Raw genomic sequence first — 16,500 nt, forward strand, 5'->3', positions numbered from 1 at the left:
AAATAAGGTAGGTATTCAAAACATTGAGAAATAAACAATTGAGAGTGATGGATTTACAAAAGATAAGCTTTTGATGAAGTATCAGATTAAATTGAAATTGACAGAACACTGCAGTTTGATTTATATTAAAAGGTATAGGTGAAACCCACATTAAAAGCAGTAGTTTACTTTGTACTACTGCATTCATTTTAAGCAGTTTGTAGATCTGTAGTCATCCTGAACAGGAGCCCTACCCCCCCTGCAGTAGGGATGGGAATTAATAAGATATTTGAATATACCAAGACTAAAAGATTTTGAATACTCGCAACTATTCCCAAGTTACAAGTACATAGAATGTATTAGCAGCAACCATACACCGGGATGCGTAGATACATATATTATAAGAAGAAAAATCCAAGGCAACTAATGTATGCAAAGTAAATTATTTAAGCTATATGTAAGAAATACACAAGAGGTTAACTAAAATGCATAATTTCTATATTAAAAAAAAAAGGACCTTCAAAAACATCCAACTGCATTTATACCTTTTGATATCTCAAAGCACCACAAAATGTTTGCTTAATAAAATCTATGCTGTACTATAACTGATGTATCCTATCCATACTTGCAGATTCCATAATAAAAAAAAAAAAAAAAAAAAAAAAGTCTAATTCTGGAATCAAGCAAATATCAGTAGGAGACTAACAGCACCCATGTAGGTTGCGCTCAAAATCCAAGTTAATCTAAACAGCCAAGACACATCACCGACCACTGTACACAATAGAAGATGCAATGCACATTTTTTTGCCAGTTTTTTCTTAAAGTAGCAGATGGGTGCTTGCATGTTAGATGATTAAGTATTTAAACTTGTTGATTTACAATATGAAAAAAGTTGACACAAACTTCAATAATCAAGTTTATTCAATAAATACATATCCACAAGAACTTTAAGCGCTGAAGTGTTCATAGAATTCAAAAAGGCAATGCCACTAAGCTAATTTTACAATAAATGTGAATATGTTAGTTTAACATAATTGGCTGCCTTAATACAGCACTTATATCTTTTAGTCCACAAGTAAATTATTAAACGATAAAGAACATTCATTTCAAACACTTCTATGGAACTAGAAAAAAAATGCCTAAAGAAAAAATGTAAAGACCCCATGTCTTTACTGCCCACCCCAACAGTCTAACTCTGTAAGAGGATAAAGCCCCAAGACTTTGAGATCAAGTCACTTAAAACAAAATCAGTATTTGATCCAGCATCAGCATGGAGACAAGATCCTATATTTTTTTCCCCACCCAATAAAGACAATGCAAGTCTGTTTATTCAGCAACAGCAAGCACTGCATTCAATAAATCATCCCAGGGTTTAGATCAGATCAGCTACATTCATAGGCATTTCCTCAACAGTGGTATTGTAGAATGTCTCAATATCTCGAAGAATTCTCTTGTCGTCTTCAGTAACAAAATTAATGGCAACTCCTTTTCTGCCAAAACGGCCACCACGACCAATTCTAAATAAAAAGAAAAATACATTTTACAAGTGAATCCATAGGAGGAGAGTATGGATTTGAGAATACTAAAACTATATTGAAGTCTTGGTTAATAAGAACATTCTCTACAGGTCATATACTAACCTGTGTATGTAGTTCTCCCGATTTGTGGGCAGATCATAGTTAATAACTAGAGACACTTGTTGCACATCAATACCACGAGCCTAAAAAAAACAAAACAAATGTATATAAATTAACCTTTCATAAAACTGACTGTAGATAAACTTTAAAAATGGCTTGTTGACTGCATTTTAGTGACAAGCTACAACTGTGTAGCCCATCGTGGAGTGCTGTCTCTTTACTCTTCCAAATGGCTCGAACCTGCTAGGCAATGAAACCCACAGAAGAAAACAGCCTTTGGATGCAGTGTGTAAAAGGTCACAATTCCTTGAATTTAACTATCAAAGTAGCACACTGTGTTCTACTATAACAGAGCGTATCTGAATATAACACTAATAAGCTCATGAGCATAGCAAGAATACATTGTATTGTACTCTAGGCTCAGCTTACCAACAAGTCAGTTGTGATCAGGACACGACTGGAGCCAGACCTAAATTCTCTCATGATAACATCCCTTTCCTTCTGGTCCATATCACCATGCTGCAAAAAAATTAAGAATTTACACCATCCTAAGGTTTTGGGCAGCAAGATATGTTCGTGACTAAGCGTCCCGCTTAGCCATGAAAACAAGACAAAACATGGATAGTAAAGAAACAAGTTATTTTGTGCAGGGGGGGGAGGGGGAAAGAAACAGCTGTATTGTAACTACCTGCATGTATGGGGTGAAGCACCAGATAGGGTCACATGATACTAAAACCTGATGGATACTCCACCTGGCCTTACCAGAGCAGAGACAGTGAAGTCTCTTGCATGCATCTTTTCCGTCAGCCAGTCAACCTTCCTCCTTGTGTTCAAGAAAATGACAGCTTGAGTGATGGTCAGAGTCTCATACAAGTCACACAGTGTGTCCAACTTCCACTCCTGTAACAGAGATTACAATAAGCCAAAAACCTAGATTTGATCAGACTTAATTTGGTTACATCACATCAATGTTGCACAGAATCTTAAGACAAAGGACATTGGACATTGAGAGGCCCACCCCAGTCTCATTGCGATGCTGTGAATTTGCTTTCCTTCCTGGGTGTACTCCTACTAGCATCACCACAAGATCCAGGCCAGCAGGCTTAGATCTTACAGTTTTAGCAGAGTGCTTTAACAGGAAGACAAGGTTTACAAAGTGAATATCCCCTGAACAGAAACCAGTAGTGCCACACAAAAAAGCCATGTCAGTTACTGTCTTTTCCTTAGATTAATACAATCAACTTGTACAAAGGTTACTAAGCAAGTTTCTTGAACATGGGGATAAATGGTCCTCAACAGAAGTCATTCTTCAGTGTGTTATTGATGTATTGGTTCCTCCACCATGAATCAGGGAACAAGGAGGGATTTGTATTTTAAGCAGAGATTAAAATTAAGACTCCCACTGCATAGTACTTTAATTTCTGGTTTACAAGCATTTGGTGCAGTACGCTTACCTCTCTCTCTACATTTATGTAGAACTGCTTGATACCCTCTAGGGTAAGCTCTTCCTTTTTCACCAGAATACGGATTGGGTCACGCATAAACTTTTTAGTCACCTCCAACACATCAGCAGGCATTGTAGCAGACAGAAGCACTACCTTTTATAAAAAATAAATAAAGTTTTAGTAAAATTAAACACAAGCTGATCCCTACCAAGTGATCCACATAGGGGTGCTGATTTTCCTAGAATGTGCAAGGGTACAATTTAGCCAAGACACCAGGTTATATCCAGATGTTGCACTGAATCTCGAGACAGAGGACACTGGACATTAAGAAAGAGGTCCGACCTCATCTCATTTATGATACAGTGCAGATACTCTTCTTCCCTTTGTGTACTCTGCTAGCATTATTGTGAAAATCAACTCCGAAGACCTCATTTTCAAAATTTTAGCACAGTGCTTTTAACAGGAAGGTGACCTACCATCACAAACATGACTAAACCAAACAGACAACTCACCTGAATATTTGTGCTCAGCTTCTGGAAGATTTCATATATTTGATCCTTAAACCCTCTACTCAGCATTTCATCAGCTTCATCCAGCACAAACATCTTTATCCACTTAGGAGCTGTTAAAACAAACACTTCAACTATCCAAATGACTGAAGATAAAGTAACGCTCTATCTTTAAAGTTAGTTAAGGTTCAATGAATTAGCAAGAAAAAAATGAGATTTCCTATTGCACCATGCTTGAATTTTTAGCAAGCCAAAAAATTTGTAGCCAAGTAATTGCTCTCCCTGCCAGCTACATTTGCTTTCAGCAAATCCTGCTTGAAAAAGAAAACGCAGACTTAAACAATACTGGGAAGGTGTAGTTCAGATGTCCATTCTTAATATTAAATAGGCAGTAATGCTCAACTGCATTCAAGAGTTTATAGGCTTGTGCAAACACACACTAGTGACTTGATATCATACACTGACAACTGTAAGGACATTCAGTATAACCAAAGTTATAAAATTAAAGTACACTACTGTATTAAGAGTGATCAGTTTAGAAAGGCTGTCTCCATTTCAAGTCAGTCCCGAAAGATGGTAAAGCATCACTTCACTCTGTTGAAGGGAGTTTTTTTTTTTTCCCCCCCCTTTTAAAAAAATAGCCAATACTTACACTGGTAACTACTTACACAGGTATCTCCTGTTCAGCATGTCAAACACTCGCCCAGGTGTTCCAACAACAATGTGGGGAGCCTCCGCCTGCAGCTTCTGCATCTCATTGCGGACATTAGTGCCTCCAATGCAGGCATGACACGTGGCACCCATGTAGTCACCCAGAGCCAGGATTACTTTCTGGATCTGCAAGAGTGGGTATATTTAAAGCTGGAATACGAATGATTAAAGCAAAAAATACATAAATCCAATAATAATGATTACTTGTCTTGTTTAGTTTATTACCTTATTACAAGAAAAATATGGTGTTCGTGATCAAGCGTCCCTGTCAGTCGTAGGAACAAGACAGCCAGGGATAGTATAAAAACTAGTTAATTTTCGCAGGGGGAACGACAATAGAGCACTTTGCAGCCATATTGTAACTTAACCTGCATACCTAGGACACCACTAAGTAAAGCTCTCGTATTCACACTAGCACAGTATGCTAGCACACATTCCAAAGTTATCAAAAACAAGACAGCTTAGAACTGCCAAAACAAAGTGCTTTTAAAAATAAAGAAAACAAATATTTTGTACCTTGTTTTGAACACCATCCAAATATGCTGCCTTGGTCTACAACACTGCTCTATACTGTAATGCAGAGTTAGATTCTTATGACCTCAGGTACAGCATACCTGTTGAGCCAGTTCTCTGGTTGGAGCCAAAACCAGAGCCTGAGTCTCCTTCTGGTCAATCTCCAGCTGCTGAAGGATAGAGATTGCAAATGTGGCTGTCTTGCCAGTTCCTGACTGTGCCTGAGCAATGACATCATAGCCTGAAAATGCAAGAGATTCATTTTAGATCAGCAGTATACCTCGTTTAAAAAACACTTCAATGTGTCACTTCCTGCATTAGGAATACGAGGTTATGAAACTGAAATGGAGGGGGGTCCATTCACCCTCCCCCATTCTAGAATTAACAGCATTTACTTCCAACTGGAACAGATATAAACCAGGGCCTAATACTAGTACCTCAATCCCATTCAAGTTTATTTAAAAAAATAAAAAAAAGTCTGAACAGGTACACAATTTAAACAAGTGAAATGCAATAAAAAAAATCAATTCTAAGGCAGTCCTAGAAGATAATCCTACTGAACAATTACCGAAGTATCCTCATCTTACCTTTAATGCATGGCATGATAGCTCTCTGTTGAATGGCAGATGGCTTTTCAAAACCATAGGCATAAATACCGCGAAGTAATGTTTCCTTTAAGTTCATATCATCAAAATTGTCCACAATTTCGTTCCAATTGCTCTGCACAAAAAAGTAAAAATATATATTGCTATACCTACCCTGCAGCGTACACAACGATTTTACAAATATTGCATTTCACAAATTCCACACCAACCTCAATGACGCCATCGGGTTCCATTCCTTCAGGGCCCGCATGGTCTCCGTCTCTGGAGCCAAAACAATAGTTAATTTTAAACTGCCCAAGAAAAAAAAAAATCGTTCAACTATGTGTAACGTACCACTGCTTTAATTGTTACATACTTATTGCATTTTTATGCATTATATTAGAATCTGCCCCAGGCCCTCACCACGTGGAATTAAAACAGGAGTGATCAGCATTCAAAAGTTTGTCTCCATTTCAGGTCAGTCCCGAAAGATGGTATACCATCATTTCACTCAGTTAACCACGTCATCCAGCATAGTCAGTTAATTTGCCTTTTTAAAAAGTCTTTAGGATTTTTCCAGTCTTGGCTCAGAAGTCTGAACTTAACACCAACTCATACACAACCTGCCTAAAAAAAGCCAACCACGCATTAAGATATTTGATCAAATCGAAATAATTCTGCCGTCGTTTTACCACCCAGATACTCTTAACCACTCCCATCCCAAATCCAAATTGCGCAAGCTACAAACTAGCTCATGTGAGTCCGGAAAACGAAAGCAGAATATATCAGATTTTATTATTTTATATATATATATATATATATATATATATATATATATATATATATATATATATATATATATATATATATATATATATATAAAATGAAGTTACATGAACAAGCCGGTCCTGCCCTCATGGAAAAAAACTGGGCCTATACAACATCAGTTAACCACAAATACTTTGAAATTATTTTTAAAACATAGTTTCAATAACCAGTTGGTGTGTACAAACTGTATTTATTTAGTAAACGTCCAGCAAACATCGATGCAACTGTATACAAGATAAATGTGTTCGATAGATGCTCCGTTTGCTGTGTGCATCACGTTTCCTACCAAAACAATCTTAACGTTGATATCACAGTCTAGGAGTTACCTACACATTCTTTCAAACATGCTATATTTGATAATTTGTTTGATCACTACTCTAGTTTTCATTTTTACCTGTTATAATCCGCAGAACTGCTTGACATGATCCAACCTACACCAGTATTCAACTGAAAAGGAGGTGATACAGTTACGCAGAGCTATTTAAGCAAACAGGAATCAAACTTCCGGCAAGGAAAAGCATCAAACGTCATTAATAATGTTCACAAATATATTTAATAAAACAATATGTAGCCTATAGTTTTTATGTGAAAGATCCGAGGTTTACTAAATTGATTTAAAAAATATATATATAAAAACATTTAGAACTTTTTGTTCTATCGGAAGGATATTGCAGTAAAAGAAGGCGTTGTGCGGTTTGCTACGGGGTTTCCTGAAAAAAACCGCAGAAGTGGACACCGGAAGCCCCTCCTGCTCTATTGGCTGATTGACCAAAATACGTGAAGTGTGTAGTAATCTGGCTAAATTGGGACAGTTTAGCGGTACGATGTAATTTGTAGGCTGTTTTAGTTTATTTAAAATAAAGTGACAAAAAAAGGGTTTTCGTGTTTCAGAAGCGCCCTACTACCTGAGTGAATCTAAAGTGTGGTGTTATTTTAGATGACCTTCACCCAATTTAAAGTCAAGATAATGTCTGGAAAACTAAAAAAATAATATAATAACAGGGACTCGGAAGAAAATTGTTATTCTGATAGGGGTTTTCACCCTATTAAAATAATGTTATGGTCATGATAAAACAAAAACCTGGACTGTAGTAGCCTTCAGGCACTGGAGCTGAAAACCACAGGTGGTGTACACCAAGTGTGGTGTCATAACATCAGTAATGGCCGTCATTTTGATTGAGTGAGCAAAGTTGGAAATACCCAGGGAAACAATAACTTGGGCTTGCATTATTTTGTGTCCCACAAGCATGCTGAAGTTGCTTCATCAGAAAACAGTGATTGTTGGCTCACCAGTTTGTTTACATTACCTAAGATAGTTTAGGCATATTACGTTACCTAGCTGCAGGCACACAATAGACCTCCCTCTAAGCTTTTAGGCCACTGATAAAATTGCTAATTTGACTTTTTCAATCAACAAACTTGCTAAAATTGCTTTGAAATACCCTGAAATCTGTAACATATACAGTACTGTATATATCAGATATGAAGGGGTGATGTAGCAGCCTTCCAGCTTGCACATTGGGTTATATGAAATAATTGTAATATATAAGCACACCATATATTGAAGTACTGACTTTAGAGTTATGATATGTTAACAGTTGATTTATCTTAATATAGTGTAGCAATTAGCCTACAACTGGGCAGAAGTGGCCCCTGCTTTCCCCTTGTTCTGACAGCTTCTGACCTACTGTCTTCACCTATAATTCCCCACCTTCTCTTACCCAGACTAATGCCATCCATGCCAATATGCCATCCAGCTATTAATGCCCCAAGCACAGCCTAATACATCTGCAGCTGCCTCTATTGAAGGTGTTCCTCAAATTAATTTGTTCCTGGACTTTATTGGCTGGTTTGAAAATAGGTATACACACAAAAGCACAAATTGTTTTAAACACAATTTTATTAAGAAGTGAGATGTTTTTCAACATTAACATACATTTAAAAAGAGGGTACAGAGCAGTCCACCTTTTAATAAGACTTTGCAAACCTCTGTAAAAATGCATAGTGTCCTGTTTAGTACAAATCCGAGTGGTAAAACATGTAATTGTGTTCAATAACCAGAAGCCTTTTGTAACTGTACAGATTTACCTAAAATAAGATAGGAAAGATTTGTTGATACAACCTCTGGTGGTTCCTACAGCGAAAAAAAAAGATCAAGGTAATCAAGCATGATAAATCTGTTGGGTATAGTTTATTTACATCCTTCATAACAAAGGCACTTAAGAAATATTTAAGTTTCATTAATTAACTAGGATTGTGAAATCTAGCTCATCAGCTGGTATCAAACACAAATTTAGATCTATGTTTAGGCTCCAAACTGAGTAGCAAACTAAATTCCTGCTACACAAGACACTGAGGTAAAGCTTCAAAGTGTGAAGACTCTTTACAGACCTGCCAACAGGTCGGCATCTGTGAATGTGCCACTTTGCTTCAACTTGTCCTCGGTCACTACAGTGGGGGGCCCGTCTGTTACGGATTTCGGCTGTGGGGCATGAGTAACGACATGGAAATCGATAGACTTCCATGGTTTGCTGGGGCAGTGGAACAGGTGATGCAGATCCACTGGTCCAGGCCCTCCAGGTAAGTCCAGTAGTCTATCTGGTTCTCCCATCACATCAGGATTAATTATTACTGGCCCAGGACCTGATCCTATAGGGCCATTTGGGTCAGGTGTAACAGGACCTGATCCTGTTGCCTGTTCCTGGGATTCTTCTCCACCAGCATGTTCTGAATCTGTCGGAACACTGTCAGGGCTCTGTGTCACGTGTTCCTTAGATTTATCAGAAGATTGTTTTCCTCCTTCTTGCTCCCCATCTCCATCTCTTCGGAGTTTGCTGGCTTCCTCAGGGGTCTTTGGGTTATCAACATTCTCAACAATAGCGCTGAAGGGAGACATGCCTGGGGGCATCCTTATAAACACAGACTGAAAAACAGACATTCAGAAACAGTTTATTAAAAACTCTGAAACACTTTGTAATAATGGCTGTGAATGCATGATCTACACCAGAACTGTAAATAATGGTTAATATAGTAACTTTCAGAGGAACCTGAAGTTAAATGCTATGTTGTATAACAGGTTTTATTGAGTTGGTTGTAAAAAAAGATAGAGATAAAATAATGATAGTAGAGCCTCTTTCCTTACCCGTAATCTATTATTTTATGAAAAACAAAATTCCTATTACCAGTTCAAATAGATTATGTAAATGAAATTACCGGTATCTCCTTGGTTTCACAGTTTACATCAGGATGTATTTCTCTTTTCCAGGGCACAACATAAATTGTAGCGTTGCAATTACCGAAAACCTACACAACAGAGAAGATGGCCATTTGTGATGGAATCAATTTCAAAGCATGTGGTTTCTCTGACTCTCTCTCTCTCTCTCTCTCTCTCTCTCTCTCTCTCTCTCTCTCTCTCTCTCTCTCTCTCTCTCTATCTATATATATATATATCTATATATATATATATATATATATATATATATATATATATATATATATATATGTCTTAATCTTGTGTATATTTTAAGTTTTGGATAAACTCTTTACTTACTGAGTTTTCTGGCTGACATTCAGGTGTTATCTCCTCAAACTCTGCTTTTGAACAATTGCTTTGATACATCTCAAAATGTGCATTGTACTTCCACCCAGCTACCACCTTAAGAAAGACAATTAAAAAGTTGAGGAAAATCCTAAACCAGAACTTCATTCTGAGACAATAATTCATGTAAAGCTACAATGTATTATATATTTAAATGTTTATCAAATATGTTCTTGATCTGTGAATTTGCAGCATTTCACTTTTTTTTTTTAATTTAGTTCAATTCTTTATTGTTTTACCAGGTTTATAATAACCCTTTGAGATCCTGTAAACAGGATGTATCTCACAATAACCCTCAGTGCTGCACAATCAAAATATCCATTTATTAAGCCCAACCTGTATGGTAGCTTTCTTGATCACAGAAATGATGAAAAGATTTGGGAACTTGCTTTCATTGTTAAATGTTTTTAATGCATGTTGCAAAGCCTTTGCTAGTTCAGTGTTATTGGTAGGTATTTCCCGAGGGCATCCAAGACAAGGCATCCGTTCAGCAGCAATACGTTCCTCGTCTGCAGAAAACACATGGTATTAAAAACTGATTGAGCATTCTTTTCTTTTCATTTTATTAATACTACAATGCTGTTTTTTAATAGTAGACAAGAAACATATTTTAACCAAGGGGTTTGTTTAAACAAATCCATCCCTTTTAAAATGTTGTAATTAGTAGAGCTTTTTTCTCTTCTATTTTTTCTCACAGGCATATACAATGATAATACTCTAATTTGATTCTGCTGTGGCAACGTGACCAGGTGACAACCCTAATCAACACAGTTTAATTCATTCTTGATCTTACCAAGGGAATGACAGGTAACTGAAACAACTTTGTTGGTTTTCCCAGAATGTTTTACCTCAGTTGTGCAGGGTCGCATTTCCTATGAAATGAAAACCAGGAAAGATTACATACAATATAACTGATGCACAGCAAAATGAATATTTACCAGATTTAAAAAAATATATTAAATATATTTTTAAAATGTATATAAAGTATTAAACAGAAGAAATGCTTACAGCTTTACCCTCCGGCAGGTAGTCACAATCCAGCCAGATTTTGTCTCCCCCTACTGGGCAGTTGGATTCTCTGACATGATATTTGATTTTGAAGGTTGTCTCTGACTGCATGAGCAATGAAATGGAGGAGACATTTTAAACCTTGTTTAACACAGGAGTTGCTGTTTCTGACACATTTGATTGACGGCATATCGTAGATTTTATACCTCACAGTGAAGAGCATATAATCATCCATTGATTGAACATTCTAGGAACATACTTCAAAATGTTTACTCCAAGGCTTTAACTGGAGTAAGGGTTTTGAAAATATGCCCAGTAGTCATTTTAAGGACTTTGTGTCAAACAGGCCGTAAATAAGCCTAATGTATCATTACCACTAAGCTAAAACTGCTTTACAAATAGTACCTTGGTAAACCCTTTTAGGACCATGTAGTGACAGAGTTGTAAATTTAATCTGAACTGTGCTGGCACATAAAACTAAAAATGTTATAGAACAGTGGCATGCAGATGAAAAACCAACATATAAGAGCTTTAAAACCAATCAAGAACACAAGCAAATAATACACATCAACAGCACTTTGTTCCAAACCGGTTTATCTTTCCCTGCTTTCTTACTGGCAATATTCTTCATGAGCAGTTAACGGAAGGGAGCTTTAATTAAAAAAAAAAAAAAAAAAAATAATCTAACCTTTCTGTCATGGTAGTCTAACAAATCATTTTTAATAGGTGCGCACAAAATACGCACAGTGCGCACAGCGTTAGTACCTCGGTGCGCGTATCGCCTCGGTGCTTGGTACACCCGGTGCACGCAGCGCTCGGTGATCGGTGCGCACGACACTCGTGCACTTGGCTCACATGGCGTTCGATGAACTAAGTGTCAGAGTGCACAATGTTCAATGGTGTGCATGGCACACGGTGCTCTTGGTGCACAGTGATAGCTGCTGCATGCGGTACTTAGTTAACAGCAAAAAAGAGATAATTGAAGACCGACAAAAGATGTGTAGTAACATTTCACTTACTTTCTTGGCTTCAGTAATTTGGTAGCGTGCAAACTGATTGCCTGACACCAGTTTTTTGTTGTAGGTTTTGATTGCCTCGTCCACAGCAGCTTCAACTAAACCATCATCACAAAACGTTGGAAGCATTTCAGAATGGGCCCCATTGAGATACAGCTGGGAGCAGACTAGAATAATTGCAAGTAGCTTCATAGTGGCAATAATAAATTAAAGAAAAACAATGTTACTGTGAGAGTACTACTGCAGTACTGGTTGGGTACTAAGCATTATATACTTGACAGCAGTGCAAATAGAGCTTATTTGCCAAACAGAACTGTTTAAATAAAAAGTCACAAGAAAAAGAAGACAGTCATCACATTATGAATAACAGAGAGGGCAAAGGTAGGTCTGCTTGTCAGTGTGTTTGTGGTCACACTGCATTTGTCAGTGTGTGGAAGGGTCTGAAGGCTTTGAAGGCACACATCTGCTATGTAATTTGGAGCTTATTGTTTGGTGTTTTTTTTTCAGTTCCTATCCAATTTGCTTTACCGCTTGTTTGGGTCTGATGTACCCTACCTCACACATTCTGCCTCATCTTAAAAGCTGACATTGCAAGACCCGTCCACAGTTGTAGACTACCATATTCTTGTATTTCACAGACCTAAAGATACAGACATAGAAATCTAATTCACCATACATCTAAAAGCAATGTTACACAGTGTAGTCCTTCATTTGGTTTTCTAGAATAAAAACGTCCTTATTGATGCTGCAAACATGTTCTAGCAATGACTAATGAGTAGAATTGGTATGCCTAATAAACACCAATCATACCCCCTGTTTACTAAAAACATTGATCCCTGAATGCTATCCCTTCTTCCAAAATAAGTAACATGTTTTAATAAGCTTGACTTCTCAAGTGTAGGGGCACCTCAAATAATGTTATTCATTTATTTCCAATGCAGAATGGCTGAGTGTTTTCTTTGCGCACCATTTTATCTCCTACAACCCAATTAAACTTTCAGTTATTTGTTGTTTGTTATTTTTTTGTTAATTAATTTAATTTGTCTGTGCCATTTGTTTTCCTTTTCATAGTTGCACAGAACATTTAACAGTTAACTTTCAGTTAAATTTTAACATTATGTTGACTGAACAGGGCAGGAAGCGTAACAATCAGTAACCAAATGGTGATCTGAGCCAAACTTTAATGCTTCACATGTAGCAAAGAAAGATACATCAAAGATATAAAGCTTGTAAAAGATGGAAAGCTACAGGCATTAAATAGAAAGGTGCCCTGAAATTATAATTAACATTCATTTAATATATACAGTACATGTGCAGTTTGACAGCAGATATACTTACAGTCATGTTCATTTTTTTTCATAAAGCAGGATTCCTGGTTGTCTGTGTACTACATGCTTCCATATTGTCATCCCAGGAACACACACTTTCTCTCTTTTTAATCTACCTGACACTTATGCTACACTTCCATCTGCACTGTGAAACCAGTCTATAAATTTCAATCTCATCTCATTCTAGTATCACGGTCTACAGTCCATTTTGCAACTGAATATTACACCAAAGTCAAAGATCACCTATTTGTATAACACTTTGTATAATTTCTAATACATTTAAAAAAACAAATTCACCAACCTCTAATATTTTCTTGACAGTATAATATATTCACAACCTTTATGTTCAGAGTACATATTTTATTTTCTGCCATTGGGGATTACAAAAAAGAACAATACAAAAATGCACACTAATAATAAGGGGATTTTTTTCTCATACAACTCTGTTTTGCTACCTTGAGCTACAGCGGTACACTTTCCACTTAGTGTATTTTAACGGAAACAAAAACACATTGGAAATGTGAAAAAACGACAAGTTATCAAAAGTGCCCAGCCATTTAAAGTGGAGACATCAAAAACACAAGCCAAGTTTAAAGAAACAACTGGGGGGGGGGCAACCTTGACCAACACAAAACAAATAGGCACAACTGTAAAACCGATGGGAGCAAAGGTTGCCCCTGTTGTGACTGTGCGTCTGTCAAAATTACAGAATTACCTACAATATCTGAACAATAAAACTGTGAAAACATAGAATACTACTGAACCTGAAGTTGCAAGCTAAGTTTTTGGGGGTGAACTAGATTATTCTCCATATGAAAATCTGCAATGTTAACTATTTTAAAAGATATTTATCACAAGTTTCCTTAATCTGTATTTTGTATTATGTTGTATTATTCATAAAGGACTATTGTTTTTCCCTCTGCATTTTCCAGTATCTTTTTCAAACTGTACTGTAGGCTGGTAACCAGGCAACAAGCACAATTACATTGGCACTATGATTAAAATCGAATGGTAAACTAGGACCAAAACTGTACTGTTAAAGATTTGTATGCATACTTTATATAATTCTATCTATAGTATGAATGCTTCTTAAAGACCAGACTCTTCCCTTATAAAGGTTTTCCATGGTATTTTTGCAGGTTACCCTTGCTTATCCCACAGTTATACTTTGCATTTGTCATAGTTTACCCTGATTTACAATGTTTATTAACATGCTTTACCATACCTTGCTAATCTTTACAATACTCACCTATTCTTTATTACACATGGCTTTGCTTTTACCATGGTAAACTTTCATAAGGGTTTTTGTTCATTGAATTTTCTTTAGGTTAAGATTATTGTGGCCATATAGTTGACAGGAAATTGCTAAATCAGCGGTGGATCGATCCTTCAAATGCTGGGGAAGTGCCTCTGGTGCAATTTCAATCTTTATATTGTGAATACTCAGTTCCAAGCATTTAATATCAGCAATGGCCAATTTGATAAAGGTAGGTTCACATGGAATTTGGAAGTTATTTTATTTGATTTTATTTTATTAAATTGTACTGTTCTGCTGAAAGATAATGTTATATCTTATGTTGCAATGTGTGTTTGTTTTGAATACGTCTAACATGTAAAGTTTTGAAGTGATTTCAGTGCAAAAATGTTTGGTTTATATGAACAAAAGAAATATTCCCGTTATATTGGGTGTCTCCTCCGTGACTAGATTGTGTTGATTATCCTTGTGACTTGTTTGTTGGCCTGGCAACGAGATTCCAGAGGCTTTGAAAGGATCTAAGATCAATGTCATCATTGTTTAGAAGGAAAAGGAAAGACACTCATTTACCAGTCAGATGCAATGCAAAATCCACTCTACTGGTACCAAAACAGTATCGAAACAATTCAACCTACCATTTATTTTAGGTAGGGGTACATCATTTAATTAATGTATTTGTATGAAACATATTGCTGGGCAAAGTGGATCATTGTGATTTTTTGTTTTGTTTGTCACATCTTTGTTAACCCTCGGGCTTGCTTTGTTATTTTTGATTCATGCAATTGTTTTTTTAGATATACAATTCTGATTGATTTTGTATGTTGTAATGGGGTTGCTGGAAAATTTGAAAGCGGAATTATAGAGCAACATTGCTATTAAATCAGTTATTTTACTGAATGTATTCTTCTTGCTTCTTGTTGCTTAGATTCGGGTATTATTTTCTGTTTCGTTCATCATTTCCGGGTATATGTACCAACCAGATATACCTGGAAACTAGACATGATCCTGAGAGCTCTGAGGGGATTTCAACTTCAATTGAAAGACGACCACCAAGATATTACTTATGGGATATGCCTTCCTATTGGTAGGTATTCACTGAGCTCTTTATAGCACAGCTGCCGATAGGCCGCTTCCTGGGGTGACATCCTCGATCCCGCCTACCGAGGGCTTAAACAGTTATTATATTTTGTGGCGATATATAATTTTGGAGAAATGATTATTACGATCGACAGGTTTCACTGTATTTTGAGATATGTCATGACTTTATCACTCTGTAAACATTAAACCACTCACACATACTTACATATTTTAAGTCAGACGTGTAGTGGACAAAAAGTTGTAATAAAAAATATATAATCTTGCATCGATTTCAAAACTCTGCATTCACTATTTGCACACACGTGATCACGCTCCGTTCAGCGACTTAAGAGGTTGACGCTCGTCTGATTGTCTCGGAGGATATGGGTCTATTCATCTTTCACTAAACTTAACTCAATGCCAAGTCCATATACCACCACGACTTGGGCGGGAATTGCAGATGTATGGTGACTTTTAATTGGATAATTTATTAAACATACTATTTTCTTTAAATTAACTGGTTCTCATTTAATGTTCAGTTATCTAATTGGCCAAATTAGTATATGTAATAATTTCAATTACAACATGTACTAAAGTAATATTTAAGGATATATTTCAAACTTAACCGCGAATTGTTTACGTCCTAGTCAGGTTACCTTGTATAGTTCCTTTCCTATGTGTAAAAGTTTTAGGGGAGGCAAATAGATTAAATGGTAGCCGTATTAGTCCAGAGATGACAAAGACAAAGAGAAGCAGAAGTGATACCTTTTATTGGACTAACTAAATAATGATTTATTCATATTTATAATAATTATTCACAAGCTTTCAAGACCTCAAATGTCTCTTCTTAAAGTAGTATGTCTCTTTCCTACTTTCACCTGAAGAAGATACCTTTGAGGTCTTGAAAGCTTGTGAATAATTATTATTTAGTTAGTCCAATAAAAGGTATCACTTCTCCTTCTCTTTGTCTACGGGATGCAAACAAACTGTGCAGCAAAATTGCTATGCGCAT

The 16,500-nt window shown here is 36.5% G+C and overlaps 2 protein-coding genes and 5 non-coding genes across 7 annotated transcripts; all 7 read right to left on the bottom strand.

Annotated features, from left to right (window-relative positions):
* Positions 1-882: 882 nt before the first annotated feature.
* Positions 883-6,695, bottom strand: LOC121326915 (eukaryotic initiation factor 4A-II-like). Its single transcript, XM_041270564.1, has 11 exons — positions 6,601-6,695; positions 5,609-5,660; positions 5,382-5,514; positions 4,896-5,035; positions 4,239-4,407; positions 3,574-3,683; positions 3,071-3,214; positions 2,379-2,516; positions 2,046-2,135; positions 1,620-1,699; positions 883-1,496 (listed from the first exon to the last, which is right to left on the bottom strand). The coding sequence occupies exons 1-11, from the start codon at positions 6,627-6,629 to the stop codon at positions 1,352-1,354; spliced, it is 1,230 nt and encodes a 409-aa protein (XP_041126498.1). The 5' UTR covers positions 6,630-6,695; the 3' UTR covers positions 883-1,351.
* Positions 2,583-2,760, bottom strand: LOC121327453. The gene has a single exon (XR_005951570.1). It is a non-coding gene; the product is annotated as a small nucleolar RNA SNORA81 (small nucleolar RNA).
* Positions 3,347-3,530, bottom strand: LOC121327452. The gene has a single exon (XR_005951569.1). It is a non-coding gene; the product is annotated as a small nucleolar RNA SNORA81 (small nucleolar RNA).
* Positions 4,095-4,165, bottom strand: LOC121327456. The gene has a single exon (XR_005951573.1). It is a non-coding gene; the product is annotated as a small nucleolar RNA SNORD2 (small nucleolar RNA).
* Positions 4,527-4,655, bottom strand: LOC121327440. The gene has a single exon (XR_005951558.1). It is a non-coding gene; the product is annotated as a small nucleolar RNA SNORA63 (small nucleolar RNA).
* On the bottom strand, positions 5,820-5,891 carry LOC121327455. Its single transcript, XR_005951572.1, has one exon. It is a non-coding gene; the product is annotated as a small nucleolar RNA SNORD2 (small nucleolar RNA).
* Positions 6,696-8,088: 1,393 nt separating the features above from the next.
* LOC121326551 (kininogen-1-like) lies at positions 8,089-12,089 on the bottom strand. The gene is made up of 7 exons (XM_041269888.1): positions 11,832-12,089; positions 10,813-10,917; positions 10,598-10,676; positions 10,141-10,313; positions 9,757-9,861; positions 9,420-9,509; positions 8,089-9,129 (listed from the first exon to the last, which is right to left on the bottom strand). Exons 1-7 carry the CDS (start codon positions 12,018-12,020, stop codon positions 8,590-8,592), a joined length of 1,281 nt encoding a protein of 426 aa, XP_041125822.1. The 5' UTR covers positions 12,021-12,089; the 3' UTR covers positions 8,089-8,589.
* Positions 12,090-16,500: the final 4,411 nt, after the last annotated feature.

The sequence above is a fragment of the Polyodon spathula genome, chromosome 14 (genome assembly GCF_017654505.1).
Source record: "Polyodon spathula isolate WHYD16114869_AA chromosome 14, ASM1765450v1, whole genome shotgun sequence".
Taxonomy (NCBI): Eukaryota; Metazoa; Chordata; class Actinopteri; order Acipenseriformes; family Polyodontidae; genus Polyodon; species Polyodon spathula.

Coding starts and splice junctions, on each gene's coding strand:
- LOC121326915 (XM_041270564.1), bottom strand. CDS start 6,629: ATGTCAAGCAGTTCTGCGGATTATAACAG. Junction 5,661..6,600: donor AGTTCTGCGGATTATAACAG/GTAAAAATGAAA, acceptor TTTTGGCTCCAG/AGACGGAGACCATGCGGGCC. Junction 5,036..5,381: donor TATCATGCCATGCATTAAAG/GTAAGATGAGGA, acceptor TTGCATTTTCAG/GCTATGATGTCATTGCTCAG.
- LOC121326551 (XM_041269888.1), bottom strand. CDS start 12,020: ATGAAGCTACTTGCAATTATTCTAGTCTGCTCCCAGCTGTATCTCAAT. Junction 10,918..11,831: donor AAATTACTGAAGCCAAGAAA/GTAAGTGAAATG, acceptor TTGCTCATGCAG/TCAGAGACAACCTTCAAAAT. Junction 10,314..10,597: donor AGTTACCTGTCATTCCCTTG/GTAAGATCAAGA, acceptor TGTTTTCTGCAG/ACGAGGAACGTATTGCTGCT.